At 43.4% G+C, this 15,217-nt stretch overlaps 1 protein-coding gene across 1 annotated transcript in view; it reads left to right on the forward strand.

Moving 5' to 3' along the window:
• Positions 1-3,642: 3,642 nt before the first annotated feature.
• The window catches only part of rtn4r (reticulon 4 receptor), an 88,652-nt gene continuing 77,077 nt past the window's right edge, over positions 3,643-15,217 (forward strand). The window contains exon 1 of the mRNA XM_071352335.1: positions 3,643-4,181. Coding sequence (XP_071208436.1) covers positions 4,160-4,181 — 22 coding nt within the window. The 5' untranslated portion in view covers positions 3,643-4,159. The remainder of the gene's footprint in view (positions 4,182-15,217) is intronic.

The following is a 15,217-nucleotide window of genomic DNA, read 5'->3' on the forward strand; positions in this document are numbered from 1 at the left end:
CGCAGGGCTCTCGACCTTCGCCTCTCCCTAGTCCGTACGGGAGTTGAGGATGAGACAAGACTTTAACCACCAATTGGATACCACGAAACTGGGGAGAAAAAGGGGTACATTTTTTTAAATAAATATGTACGTATCTACCTCAATTACCTTATACCCCTGCCCATCGACTCAGTTCTGGTACCCCTTGTATATAGCCAAGTTATCGTTACTTGTGTATTCATTATTACCTTTATTATTACATCTTATTTATTTTCTATTATTCCTTTATTTTCTTTCTCTCTGCATTGTTGGGAAGGGTCGATAAGTAAACATTTCACTGTTAGTCCACACCTGTTGTTTACCAAGCATGTGACAAATACAATTTGATTAGATTTGATAATAAGGTGAGTGGAAGTAGTGTGATCAGTAATAGTATATCCCCACCCACACACAGACGTATTGACATAATAGGAAAGAGTAACCTAGGCCACAGGCATGTTTACGCAGTGTATTTATTTACAAACTACTGCACATATAAACACTAATTATTCAGAAAATGGAAATGATCTACATGTGAAGGGAGTCTGCCTTGTAGGGTATAAGTAGGTTTTCATAGTAGCTACCCAGAACCAGTCTGGGATTTTAATTTACGATGGGAAAAACAGCTATTGTAAAAAAAACAATGCATGTTTTATTGAATTGAGACACAGGTATAAGTGGAAACAGAGGTTAAAGTCTCTCCTTGCTTTTGTACAACATATCACCTTTGACCTTCCTGGTTACGAAGGTTGTGTATGTTACAATGTCAACTGCCGACCCATCCGGCCTCTATTGTAAAGAGATTCAGGGAAGGCTCTGCAGGGAATTAAATTAGTGTCATTCAATAGCAAAGGTGACTGTAAACCAGGGTTAAACCCAATCTACCCAATTTTATTCAACAATCAATCCATAATTTTATGATCTGGCTGATATAGTATTCCTGAATTGCTTCAGTTGGTTTAGTGGCTGTTGCTTAAAATACACCATGAATTGTATTGTGGAGTGCTGTTTCACCTGTGAAATGTGACTAAGTGATACACGGCTCTCTATACTTCAGAAATATGGATTAAGGTTAAGGGTGAGGATAAAATGCAGACTGTCATCTTTAATTTAAGGGTATTTTCATCCGTATTTGGTGAACCGCTTAGAAATTACACCACTGTTTGTACATAGTCCCCTCATTTTGGGGGAGCAACAGTATTGGGACAAATTCACTTATCTGTATTAAAGTTGTAAAAAGTGCTTATATCAAGCTTGTGACTCTACATATTTGTTGGATGCATTTGCTGTTTGTTTTGGTTGTGTTTCAGATTATTTTGTGCCCAATAGAAATTAATGGTAAATAATGCATTGCGTCATTTTGGAGTCACTTTAATAGTAAATAAGAATAGAATATGCTTCTTAACACTTCTACTTTAATGTGGATGCTACCATGATTACAGATAATCCTGAATGAATTGTGAATAGTGATTAGTGAGAACATTACAGATGCACAAATATCATACCCCTAAGACATGCTAACTTCTCACTATTTCAATAACAGGGGAGGTTAGCATTTTTTGGGGAGGTATGATCATTCAGGGTTATCTGTAATCCTGGTAGTATCCCCATTCATCTAGAAGTGTTTAGAAACATATTGTAATGACCCGGCTGGGTCATAACTGGAAAAGAGACGGACTCTAGGTGTGCAGGTCAGAACACAGGTTTATTCCTAAACTGGGCTATTGTTCCGGCCACAGCCCACGCCGCTAAATGCCGAACGTACACAATGTTACCCTGTCGAGTTAAGGGTCACTCTCATAGGAACAGATCAAGGCCCCCTAACAGAAAAAGAAAGATGAGACAGTAATCCCTATTTATGCATTTCCAAATCCCGCGGGATTACCCATCATACCCCCCCAACCTTTCCATCTGTCCTGACATATTTAACCCCTGCTAGTAGCCATGAGAACCATAACACACCCACAAACACAGAACACAATACCGGGTCGTTACAATATTATATTCTTATATACAATAAAAGTGACTCCAAAATGACACAATACATTATTTACCATTCATTTCTATTGGTCACAAAATGATCTGAAACACAAACAAAGCAAACAACAAATGCATCCAACAAATGTGTAGTCACAAGCTTGCTGTGGTCATAACATGCTAGGACTATGGGACCAAATTCTTAACTTTTTACTACTTTAATACACATACAGTATAAGTGAATTTGTCCCAATACTTTTGCTACCCTAAAATAGGTGACAATGTACAAAAACTGCTGTAATTTCTAAAAGGTTCACCAGATATGAATGAAAATACCCCCAATTTAAAGCTGACAGTCTGCGCGTAAACTCATAGACATTGTTTGATTTCAAATCCAAACTTTTGGAGCAAAGAGCCAAATGAATAAAAAATGCTTCACTGTCCCAATAATTACGGAGGGAACTGTAAGTTAATTACAATGTCGGAAGTGTAAACTAAAATGACTGTTTGCAGAGTGCTAGCCCACAGGCTTCAGGAGATGATTGCTCAATTGCATTCATATTTCATCATGTCCTTTGTATCTTCTACTGCATTTGGTCTCCATTAACAAATGGATAGCAGAAAGGGTACTAAAAAATGGCATGTATGTTACTATGACATCTGAAGCTTCAATTGCACTGGATCCACTTTGTTGCCACAAGAGTAGCCGAGGCTGCTACATGGTGAGAGCATTTTCACCACTGAAGCTGCGCTGGTGCTGTGCATGGGCTGAAAGGACATAACCTTACCATGTTGCAACTACACATTGTCCTACCGCTAGGAGGCGCATGGTACTTAGAAATAACGGCGCGGGCGGTACTGATGTAATTCCCTTGGGTTTCAGTACACCTGCAGAGTGCACAGCGAAGGGAATTTGTTCTCTCTTGGTCCAATCAGTCTCCGCAGCATGCATGCATCAATGGAGCTTAATATTCAATCACTTTTTAACTGCAGTCTTTATTACATCAAATAGGTGTAATGGGCGCATCCACTCAAACGTTTCGCATGATCCCCTCAAGCTTTTTGTACACTCCTGTGTACCCTACTACCGACGTGTAATTGTAACCCAATGACGGTGCGCAAATTGATAAGACAATAAGCTACGGTCTCCATTTTACCTTGATGATTAATTTGGTGAATGCTAAACGGTGATGAAGATTTGGGAGATTTCTATCAGACTAGAATTGTGTACTACATTTTAATGTAATAACAAAAGCTTGTATATTTAAAGGAAGGAAATTAAAATCATGTTCAGGCAAATGCTGCTTCTCCAATATCCCTTTTCCGCTTATAATGCCTGTCGGTCAGAACTGCGTTGCCCCTTCCCCACCATTATGCCTTGTCCCATAAGTAGGCTAGCGGTTCACCTGCACAGTGTATTTTGTTGTGTATTTTCGTATGCATGTGCGTGCTTGAGCATGTTTGATCCCAAATAGATTCCCCGCACGTCAAACCACCCGTATCTTCTAAAACATTCATTAGCGCGCAGTCCCTGATCCAGACCCATAAAACATTCATCTTTGAATTCTCTTTCCCTCCCCCCCTCTCTCTCTCACACCGCCCCACCCTCTCTTTTTATGCGACCCCCATGCAAACCCATGTTGTACAGCGCAGGGCAGTGCGGCCAATATCCAAACACATATAGATGTACTTCCGAATACAGCCAGTTAGAAATCAGACAGGATGTGTACATCAGTAGCCTGTCCATGGATTCCTTTCTGATTTTTTCTGTCTCTTTTATACTTTCCCAATTTTGGAACTTAGTGCTCGTTGTGTGTTTTTTTGTTGATTGTTGGTGCGTCCTTTTGGGGTGTTGTTCTACGCTCTGCGCTCCCGTAGCCTACGTTGTGTGTTGGTTGAGTTTGGATACTATACACTTCTTGTCTCGCTCCCACTGGCCCAAATGACTGTGCGCCGTTCCAGCCGGAGACCTTGTTCTCCAGTCGGCTTCAGCAGGAAAACCTCCGGCTAAAGTTTGAATGTAACCGTGACTGGGAGGTCCGTGACAACACCGTGCCCTGGATTTGCAATTATCTATCGATTGCAACTAAAGAGCGGATATACAGTCTCCGCAAACAGGCTTCATCTGCTGGATTTATTCAACTACTGGATTTATTCAAAAATCATGAAGACCAGTCTTGTTGAGGGTAAGTACACAGGCAACATCCCATAAAGTTGATTATAGGTTGCATTGACTATAATGATACAGGTACGTGATGGTAAATTAGGACACACCAATAACATCGAAATCGAGCAACGTCATTGCCCTCTGCATGCTACTACCTTGAGAAGGTAACTTGGAGGAGAGCGCGCGGAACCCCTAGAAATCAACGGAAGGTTGTTTGGATGATTTGGACTAAGAGAAAACATTTCTCAATGGATTTCGACTTGGTGAACATAATGCAATTTGACTAAGTGCTTTGTGAAAGAAAGTTCTCATTATATTTGCGCTACTCTTACCTTCATATAACAATATATTTATAAAATAGAATAATATATGTTAATCTAGCCCTGACAGTATTGGATCAATAACGTTGAATATGAACATTGGGGGGGTAATTAGTAGGTCTATATCTCATGTTGGCTATTCATCATTAATTGATTACCGTAAAACACAACCTCACACCATGATTGACTTTGAGGTTATCAATAATGATTATATAGATATGACATTCTACCACTAGACTATCTGGCCAAGGGACAGTTGCTTCAGTATATATACACACAGTTTGGAATAACAATATGCCTGAGCGGATTTAGCAACCTCGCGCCTCGCCCGTATCTTCTATTTTGTCGGTTTGTGCCATGGCCATTAGGAGCTGCTCTTTGATGAAGTCTGCAGATGGCCTGCTTTAATGCGCATGCCAGTCGGATTATATCGCTCTTTTCCAACTGCTTTACCCATAATGAATGGTTTAGTGGTGGCCTGGGCTATGTCTGTAACCAGTGTGACAACAGAGGGCACTAGGGTTTAGAGGGAAGGTGATTCTTAATGAATGTGGTCGGGAGAGATCCACATGTGTGTTGGTGATCATGTAGCAGTAAAATGAATCATGTAATGACTGGATGGTGTGTGTGTCGAGCGAGGGGGGGCATATCATAACTTCACGCACATGCACACGCACACACGCACACAGACAGACAGACATTCAAGCCCACTCTGCTTACGCAATATGTCGTGTACACTCCTATGGCCTCATGTTGTTCATTACTAAAAACAGAGGATTATAGGAGGAAAGCAGCAGATTACAGTAGACGACAACCGTGTGTTTGTATTCCACAACTACAAATCAAACAGGCATTTATTTGTTTATTCCGTTTGATATACCCACAACTAATGCTAATTCATTTGTATCCCATCCCATTTCATTGGCATGGAACTTGGAATGCTCTCCAGTGTTCTATGAGCTAAGGTTCATTCATCATTCACTTTCTGTTGTGATCTAGTAGTACGTTTAAAGAAACGCCAGACAATGTCTGCTGATATTTCAGTGGGGTTGTGCTGTTGTAATTTGTATACCTCAAAACCCATTAGGCCTACATTGAATAGATTCATAAATAAGGCTGTCATGTCGTGTGTTTATTGAACTGTCACAGCTAAAGCAGGTTTAATGTATGCCATTTCTCATTCAGACAGCATATGATCAAATATCAGACACCTCTCCTGGAATAACACCATTATGTGTATATACAGTACATTTAAATTCTGATCTCTGACATTGCTCTTTCTGATTTTTCTTAATTTTCTTAATGTTGTACTTTTTCTGGATTATCTGTGTATTATCTGTTTTAGTCATTCTTTCTAGGTATTATTGCAATGTTGGAGATAAAAAGACAAGAATTTCACTGCACCTTGATAACATTTGAAAATCTGTGTAGACGACTAAGAAACATTGATTTGAATTGATTTGAGCTGTTGCTCTGGGGAGTCTTTCTTTAATTCCTGTCAAGCAAAGCCAATAGAAGACAAACAAATGGATAAAACCATTATATGGAGCTGAATGCTTTCGTTTCATGAGCTTTGAAACCAAACAATGAGGGCTTTTTTCAATTAGTAATTATTTTGGCAACACTGTGTTTTGGCAACACTGTGCAAGGAAAATATACATTTTGCTGACTTTGTGCACTATCTTTGTAAATAGGCTGCTTGAAGTGACCAGTTATGAGGAAGCAGGATTAATTGTTTGGAATATTAGAGCTGAAAAAAAGATTGCACAGAAACATGAATAACAAAGTTTGATTAGCATATAAGCTGCATTAGGTATGATCAAACATCACATAGGTATACATTCACAATGAGACATGGCAGCTGCTGTAGTCTAAAAGGGATTTAGAAAAAAAAATTGGTTTGTGTATGTATGGCCGCGTTTGAGAGTCAGATAGAGTCAGAGAGAGAGGTTACAGCGATAGAGAGCCTGGACGGAAAGAAGGAGAGACAAGGGAAGCTGCGAGAGAGGTGTGTATGAGAGGTGTGTATGAGAGGTGTGCATGAGAGGTGTGTATGAGAACGTGAGAGAGATTATTATTACCTAGCTCAAATTCTATGTGAGTGAATTCTCCTCAATGTTTTCCTATTAGATGACAATACATTCTGCCAATGTATTAGTCAAGCATCTTAAAGCTTTGGAGGGTGCATATTATGAACAATGTGGTTGAGAGACATAGAGACAGAGAGAGAACAAGAGAGACAGAGATAGAGAGAGAAAGACAGAGAGAGAGAGACAGAGAGCGAGCGAGAGACAGAGAGAGAAAGAACAAGAGGGAGAGAGAAAGAAAGAGAGAGACAGAGAACGAGAGACAGAGAACGAGAGAGAGAGAACAAGAGAGAGAGAACAAGAGAGAGAGCAAGAGAGAGAGAGAGAGAGAAAGAGAAAGAGAGACAGAGATAGAAAAAGAGAGACAGAGAGAGAGAGAGAGAGAGAGAGAGAGAGAGAGAGAGAGAGAAAACAAACAAGTTGCCTCCACCATTTCCCCACCATGCAATGCAGTCCCATGTGGATCAATATAGTGCTGAGAAAAGGTGTTGCATGTGTGTGCTCCTACCCAGGATGCTCTAATTGAGGTTCTTCAGATAAGGCAGCAAGGCTAAACTGGATTGGCCGTGACTGGCATACGGCCAATGAAACAGAGGCAGAACTCTTCCCGTGAGGTTTGAGATAAACCTCCCAGGAGTCAATTGCAGTCAACAGGATTGTCTTCAACACAACATATGTTTTGGCATTAAGCTGATACGCAACCCGAGACCCAATTACAGTTGGAGTAAGGAAACACAACACTTTAGCCCGGAAAAGTGACTGTATGCTATATAAAAAAGACCAGACTGGCCGCAGCTGGAAAAGATTGGTTGAGTTTCTTCCCACGCTATTTCACCAGAGTATTTTTAAACGTAATCACATTCTATCACGTTGCATCAAAGTACGTTTTTAAATTTAATTTGCTAGACATTATCAACGCCCATAGCTTGTCTCTATTTAAACCAGGTTTCAAGATTTGGTTGATTTCAAATTGAATTAATGTTTTAATGAATTGAAGGTTGATCTGGTGATGTCTTTGCCCAGTGGGAAGTGAGTCTTCTACAGTAGCTATAGGAATATACAGATGTAGGAACTTAATTTGAGCCGGTTTGCTACAGCAGGAAAATAATCCTGCAGCAACGGGTAATGTGAATTATTATGTAGATTATAATTCATGGATTTTTTGTAGGGGTTGATGCATTTGTCATTAGGGCAAATCAAGTCTATCATTTTAAAGTGGAAATTACAAACTTTAGAAGCCTTTTTAAACCTTGTATTTTCTTCTCTTCAGCTTGCCCTTGTGTTTGTGCACCTTTGCTGTAAAGCAAGGTAACAACAAGTATTCAACTTTTATTTTTTCAAGTACGGTATTCAACAGGTTTTATAGCTCTTAAATTGATACCATCAGAGTGAATCCTTCTCCAAAGTCTCTGATGGCTATAATACAGTGGAGGCTGCTGAGGGTAGGAAGGCTCATAATAATGTCTGTAACGGAGCCAATGGAATGGCGTCAAACACATGGAAACAATGGAACCCATGTGTTTGATGTATTTGATAACATTCCACTGAATCCTCTCCAGCCATTACCACTAGCCCATCCTCCCCAATGCAGGTGCCACCAATCTCCTGTGCTATAATAGACAAAACACACAGTGACAACGAATGCTTAAAGGCAGCGGGTGGCAATTTCCCAACGATTGTACATTGATGTAGTTCGTTCTTCATTGGGGTGTGTCTTAAAGTCAAGTGTCTTTAAACGTGACCTAAATCTTGAGTAACAGAATCACATTCGACAGCAGAGACCTCCTTCTTCCCATGTGCCTAAATGGCCAGCAAGATGATATCCTCCCATAGGGAATACCCTTGGTCCTAGACATGTGCAGGAGGTCGTAGTTAGTGTCTAGTTTTCGATTGCATTGGCAGAAAGTCTCCATAGATTGGTAATCTGAAGGGTACTGGTTGCATCCCAAATGGTACTCTATTCCCTATATACTGCACTATAGGCCCTGGTCAAAAGTAGTGCACTATATAGGGAATAGGGTTCCATTTGCGACACAGTCAATGTTCAGTGAATCCTAATGAGCCCCAGTTCTTCAGGGGAACCCTTTTAATTGGCTCAGCAGGCTAGCCCTCATGAATCGCAGTGTTGTTTACACAGAGAGAGAGAGAGGCCCCAGAACCATCCTGTAGGTTAGCCCATGTCTTCCAAACCCGCCATTACTAATCAGTAGACAGAGACTAAGAGGATAAACAAAGAAAATTATATTTGTTTATGTGGAAGAAAAACCAAAGGTTGAACTGAGTAAATAGAATCTGAAACTCATGCAGATTATAGGGTTCTAATCCCCTTTTTGGGTTATAGGGTTCTAATCCCCTTTTTGGGTTATCAGGTTCTAATCCCTTCTCTGGATTATAGGGTTCTAATCCCCTTTTTGGGTTATAGGGTTCTAATCCCCTCTCTGGGTTATAGGGTTCTATTCCCCTCTCTGGGTTATAGGGTTCTAATCCGCTCTCTGGGTTATCGGGTTCTAATCCCCTCTCTGGGCTATTGGGTTCTAATCCCCTCTCTGGGCTATAGGGTTCTAATCCCCTCTCTGGGTTATAGGGTTCTAATCCCCTCTCTGGGTTATAGGGTCCTAATCCCCTCTCTGGGTTATAGGGTTCTAATCCCCTCTCTGGGTTATAGGGTTCTAATCCCCTCTCTGGGTTATAGGGTCCTAATCCCCTCTCTGGGTTCTATGGTTCTAATCCCCTCTCTGGATTATAGGGTTCTAATCCCCTCTCTGGGTTATAGGGTTCTAATCCCCTCTCTGGGTTATAGGGTTCGAATCCCCTCTCTGGGTTATAGGGTTCTAATCCCCACTCTGGGAATAGGGTTCTAATCCCCTCTCTGAGTAATAGGGTTCTAATACTGTCACGGCCGTTTAAAGGAGTGGACCAAGGCGCAGCGTTTTGAGCGACACGTGAAGCCAACGTAGTGCATCCAGGCAACTAACAAGGACAACTACCCACAAAACCAACTTGGAAAATGGCAACCTAAATAGGCTCCCCAATCAGAGACAACGATAAACAGCTGTCTCTGATTGGGAACCCATCCAGGCCACCGTCAACCTAATTACCCCTAGACAATACAAAATCCCCATAGATAACAAAAACCCTAGACAAGACAAAAACGCATAGACAATACAAAAACTAAACAAACCACCCTTGTCACACCCTGACCTAACCAAATAATAAAGAAACCAAATATAACTAAAGTCAGGGCGTGACAGTACCCCCCCACAAAGGTGCGGACTCCCGGCCGCAAACCTAAACCTATATGGGAGGGTCTTAGTGGGCATCTCCCCGCGGTGGCGGCTCTGGTGAGGGACGCGGGCCCCGGGCAGGAGGGAGACTCTGGCAGCTCCGGGCAGGAGGGAGACTCTGGCAGCTCCGGGCAGGAGGGAGGCTCTGGCAGCTCCGGGCAGGAGGGAGGCTCTGGCAGCTCCGGACTGGCGGGCGGCTCTGGCAGCTCTGGACTGGCGGGCGGCTCTGGCAGCTCCTGACTGACGGGCGGCTCTGGCAGCTCCTGACTGACGGGCGGCTCTGGCAGCTCCTGACTGACGGGCGGCTCTGGCAGCTCCTGACTGACGGGCGGCTCTGGCAGCTCCTGACTGACGGGCGGCTCTGGCAGCTCCTGACAGACGGGCGGCTCTGGCAGCTCAGGACAGACGGGCGGCTCTGTTAGCTCAGGACAAACGGGCGGCTCTGGCAGCTCAGGACAGATGGGCGGCTCTGGCAGTTCAGGACAGACGGGCGGCTGTGGCAGCTCAGGACAGACGGGCGAACCTGGAGGGAGGAGACGGAGAGACAGCCTGGTCCTCGGATGAGGCACAGGATAGACCGGGCCGTGGAGGCGCACTGGAGGTCTCGAACTAAGGACCTGCACAACCCGTCCTGGCTGGATGGTGATTTTACCCCGGCACTTGCGGGACGCAGGCACAGGACGCACTGGGCTGTGCAGACACACGGGAGACACAGTGCGCAGAGCCAACGCAGGATATCCTGGCCCGAGGAGACTCACTGGCTGTCTGGAGAGCAGGGCTGGCACCAACCGCCCTGGCTGGATCCTCACCCTAGCCCGGCAGATGCGGGGAGCTGGGATGTAGCGCACCGGGCTAAGAGCGCGTACTGGGAACACCGTACGCTCCACCGCATTAACCGGTGCCTGACCAATACGACGCCTGCCACGGTAAGCACGGGGAGTTGGCTCAGGTCTCCTACCTGACTCAGCCACGCTCCCCGTGTGCCCCCCCAAATTTTGGGGGGAGGGGCTGCCTCTCTGGCTTCCTTGCCAGCCGTGTTCCCTCGTAACGCCGGTTCCCTTTTCCTGCTGCCTCCGCTCTCCTGGCTGCCTCCACCTGTTCCCATGGGAGGCAGGATCTCCTCCCATGTGTAAGATCCCTTGCCGTCTAGAATGTCCTCCCATGTCCATGAGTCCAGATTGCACTGCTCCTGGATCCCACGCTGCTTGGTCCTTTTTTGGTGGGTAGTTCTGTCACGGCCGTTTAAAGGAGTGGACCAAGGCACAGCGTTTTGAGCGTACATACTTATTTATTTAACGATGTCGCCAACAAAAACAATAAATATCAAAACAACATGTGAAGCCAACGTAGTGCATCCAGGCAACTAACAAGGACAACTACCCACTAAAGTCAGGGCGTGACAAATACCCTCTCTGGGTTATAGGGTTCTAATCCCCTCTCTGGGTTATAGGGTCCTAATCACCTCTCTCGGGTTAACGCCTGACTGTTGGAATTTAAAATTTGTAAGGGACAACTAGAATTAGAATTTCCAGGATGCTACAGCCTATGAGAAATGATGTGCCTCCTTCGACTGACCGACGTAGGTCATACAATATGAGCTTTGGCTGTTTCTTCTGGGTAAGGCCAATATCCTGTCCAATCACCGGGCTGAAAATTCAGTTACACAACACTGGTGGCACATTTATTATTATAGTGTGCTTAAAAACTCCACTCTGACAGAAGCGGTATCGTAATCGTTTAAAGAAGCCTACGCGTGGCATCCAAGGTCAAAACCTCACCAACAGTAACATTGTGCAATATTAGGACTCACATCACATGCAAGGGACATACTATATGTGGAGCTGTATGCAGAACAAATGCTCCGTTTAGATATGATACACCATACAGCCAACAAACAGACTAACCACACGGACACCCCATGGGCAATCCACTACCTCCAGCAGGGGTGCAACTTTGGTTTTAAAAGTTACATCCTTTTTTTTTTTTTTTTTTTTTTCAGTCGGATAAACACTCCTAACAACCTACCCTACTGCTAGGAGCCGTCCGCATGGTCCTAAAGCACACCCGTTGCCTCATTTTGTATCACATTCCAATGATAACACTGGGGGGGGGAAGAAAATGCAATTTCAGAATATGGCATGTCCCCCTGTCCCCAGTGAAAGTTGCACCCCTGATCTCCAGTATTGATCACATCTTTTGAATCTGATGCTCCTCTCGCTGTATTGTTCTATCAGATATAACCATTTAACTCTTTAGCATGCGTTTATACATAGGTGGATGGCTCTGTGAGCTATCTAATTGATTGGCCTGACCATCTCATTTTCCCCACACGCACAGCCACTCTCAGGGGCTTCAGCAGAGCACAGGCCTATCTGACATCTGATACACATAGTTAATACGATGTTATCGGTACTGGCATGAGCTAGTTACAGTGGAGTACCATGTCAACTAAATCAACGCTATCTGCCACACTGGGTTAATAGTGTGTTCTCTACTGGCATGAGGCACGCACAATGTAAAGTCAAGGATAACCAGCCCTATCAGGACCGACCAGTGCATGTCTATCTGACACAGAGAGGTAATGCTGAGTCATGTGTACTGGCACAAGGCACACACAGTATAGTACCATGTGAACCCTATCTGACAGGTTCCATGTCAAGTCAATTCACCCTGTATATACTGTACTGTTTTACACCTGCTGTATCCTGTGTATGTGACAAATAAGCATTGAAACTTTCAACTTGAAGTCAAACAGGCCCATATGGAATGACTGCTCCATGTTCCGGTGTATACCATGTAACTTGTGTGGTTTAATCTGTCTGGGTCCAACCTAACACAGCTAGTTAATGCTATCTAGTACCGTACCATGTCCAGGAAGTTAACCCTATCTGACACAGCTAGTTAATGCTATCTAGTACCGTACCATGTCCATGAAGTTAACCCTATCTAACACAGCTAGTTAATGCTATCTAGTACCGTACCATGTCCAGGAAGTTAACCCTATCTGACACAGAGGGTTAATGCTATCTAGAACCGTACCATGTCCATGAAGTTAACCCTATCTGACACAGCTAGTTAATGCTATCTAGAACCGTACCATGTCCAGGAAGTTAACCCTATCTGACACAGAGGGTTAATGCTATCTAGAACCGTACCATGTCCATGAAGTTAACCCTATCTGACACAGCTAGTTAATGCTATCTAGTACTGTACCATGTCCAGGAAGTTAACCCTATCTGACACAGCTAGTTAATGCTATCTAGTACTGTACCATGTCTATGAAGTTAACCCTATCTGACACAGCTAGTTAATGCTATCTAGAACCGTACCATGTCTATGAAGTTAACCCTATCTGACACAGCTAGTTAATGCTATCTAGAACCGTACCATGTCCAGGAAGTTAACCCTATCTGACACAGCTAGTTAATGCTATCTAGTACCGTACCATGTCCAGGAAGTTAACCCTATCTGACACTGAGGGTTAATGCTATCTAGTACCGTACCATGTCCATGAAGTTAACCCTATCTGACACAGCTAGTTAATGCTATCTAGAACCGTACCATGTCCAGGAAGTTAACCCTATCTGACACTGAGGGTTAATGCTATCTAGTACCGTACCATGTCCATGAAGTTAACCCTATCTGACACTGAGGGTTAATGCTATCTAGTACCGTACCATGTCCATGAAGTTAACCCTATCTGACACTGAGGGTTAATGCTATCTAGTACCGTACCATGTCTATGAAGTTAACCCTATCTGACACAGCTAGTTAATGCTATCTAGTACTGTACCATGTCCATGAAGTTAACCCTATCTGACACTGAGGGTTAATGCTATCTAGTACCGTACCATGTCCATGAAGTTAACCCTATCTGACACTGAGGGTTAATGCTATCTAGTACCGTACCATGTCCATGAAGTTAACCCTATCTGACACAGATGGTTAATGCTATCCAGTACCGTACCATGTCCATGAAGTTAACCCTATCTGACACTGAGGGTTAAGGCTATCTAGTACCGTACCATGTCCATGAAGTTAACCCTATCTGACGCTGAGGGTTAATGTTATCTAGTACCGTACCATGTCCATGAAGTTAACCCTATCTGACACTGAGGGTTAATGCTATCTAGTACCGTACCATGTCCATGAAGTTAACCCTATCTGACACTGAGGGTTAATGTTATCTAGTACCGTACCATGTCCAGGAAGTTAACCCTATCTGACACAGAGTTAGTTAACCAGGCCTATTGGGACCAGTTCATCTGACACATAGGGTTAATGTTATGGCACGAGCACATCCAACACAATGACAAGTCAACCTTATGGTGACTGAATGCTGCATGTCCTGGTGTATGTACTTCTCATGAAAGGTTGCATTTCAGAGCGCCGGTGCGATCGGTTCGGTTTCTGACGCTGATTATGCCACAATGGAGGGGCTGACTGATGGCCTAGTAAATTGTTAATTAGGCAGAGAAGAAGCAGTTCTTAAATTAGACGGTTGAACAGAGCCTTTGTCACGCTGATAACTCAGTCAGCACGTAGCCTAGCGCTGATCCTTCTCTAGTCAGTCTGTGTATATTCTCTTGCCTTTACTGTAGCCATACTGGCCTGGTACTTTAGATCACAATGGTGGAGGTTAAGACAGAGGTTAGGTAGAACCAATCCTAGATTATTTGTAAAGAGGTGAAAGTAACTATGGTGTAATCAGACCCCACAAACTACAGCAGAGTGCTCAAATCCAGGCCTTGAGGTCTGTAACACTGCTAGGTTTAGTCTTTGCCAGTGGTGTACGTCCTAGTGAGTGAACTCTAGTTCAATAAAAATAATTACAATCAATCAACTACCAGGGAGGAAATAAAAGAAGCATTAATGTAGACCTAAAGGCCTGGGTTTGAACACCCCTGTTCTACAGCGATGTTTGATCCAGACAGAGCCCCCAGACATAGTATATGGTGCCCTTCATATCTGATCAATCATGTTTATTGATCAGTCATAACTGAGATATGTTCCCGATACCGATGCTGGTTTATATGTGTCAATCTCAGTTTGTTATGATGGAATAATATGTTAATGACTGAGTATTAGTGGTCAGCTGGAAAGAATGTCCATTTCTAATATCAGAGTTGACCTGCTTCGACAGGTTTTGCAGCTCAGGCAGCTCTGAGTCTTTGGATGTTGGATATGTTTTATTAGCTGAGATGTTTCCAGCAACAAGAAGGCCGTGAAGTGATGATTAGCCTAGATCTGATAGGAAATTGATTAAGGGAAAGAACTCAAACAGTTATTTTTTTCTCTCCAGAAAGATAGATATTCATAGATATATTTCTGGCAGTGTTCATCTCATTAGTATTGAGCGAAAAC

Source organism: Salvelinus alpinus, chromosome 19 (assembly GCF_045679555.1).
Source record: "Salvelinus alpinus chromosome 19, SLU_Salpinus.1, whole genome shotgun sequence".
In the NCBI taxonomy this organism is placed as follows: domain Eukaryota; kingdom Metazoa; phylum Chordata; class Actinopteri; order Salmoniformes; family Salmonidae; genus Salvelinus; species Salvelinus alpinus.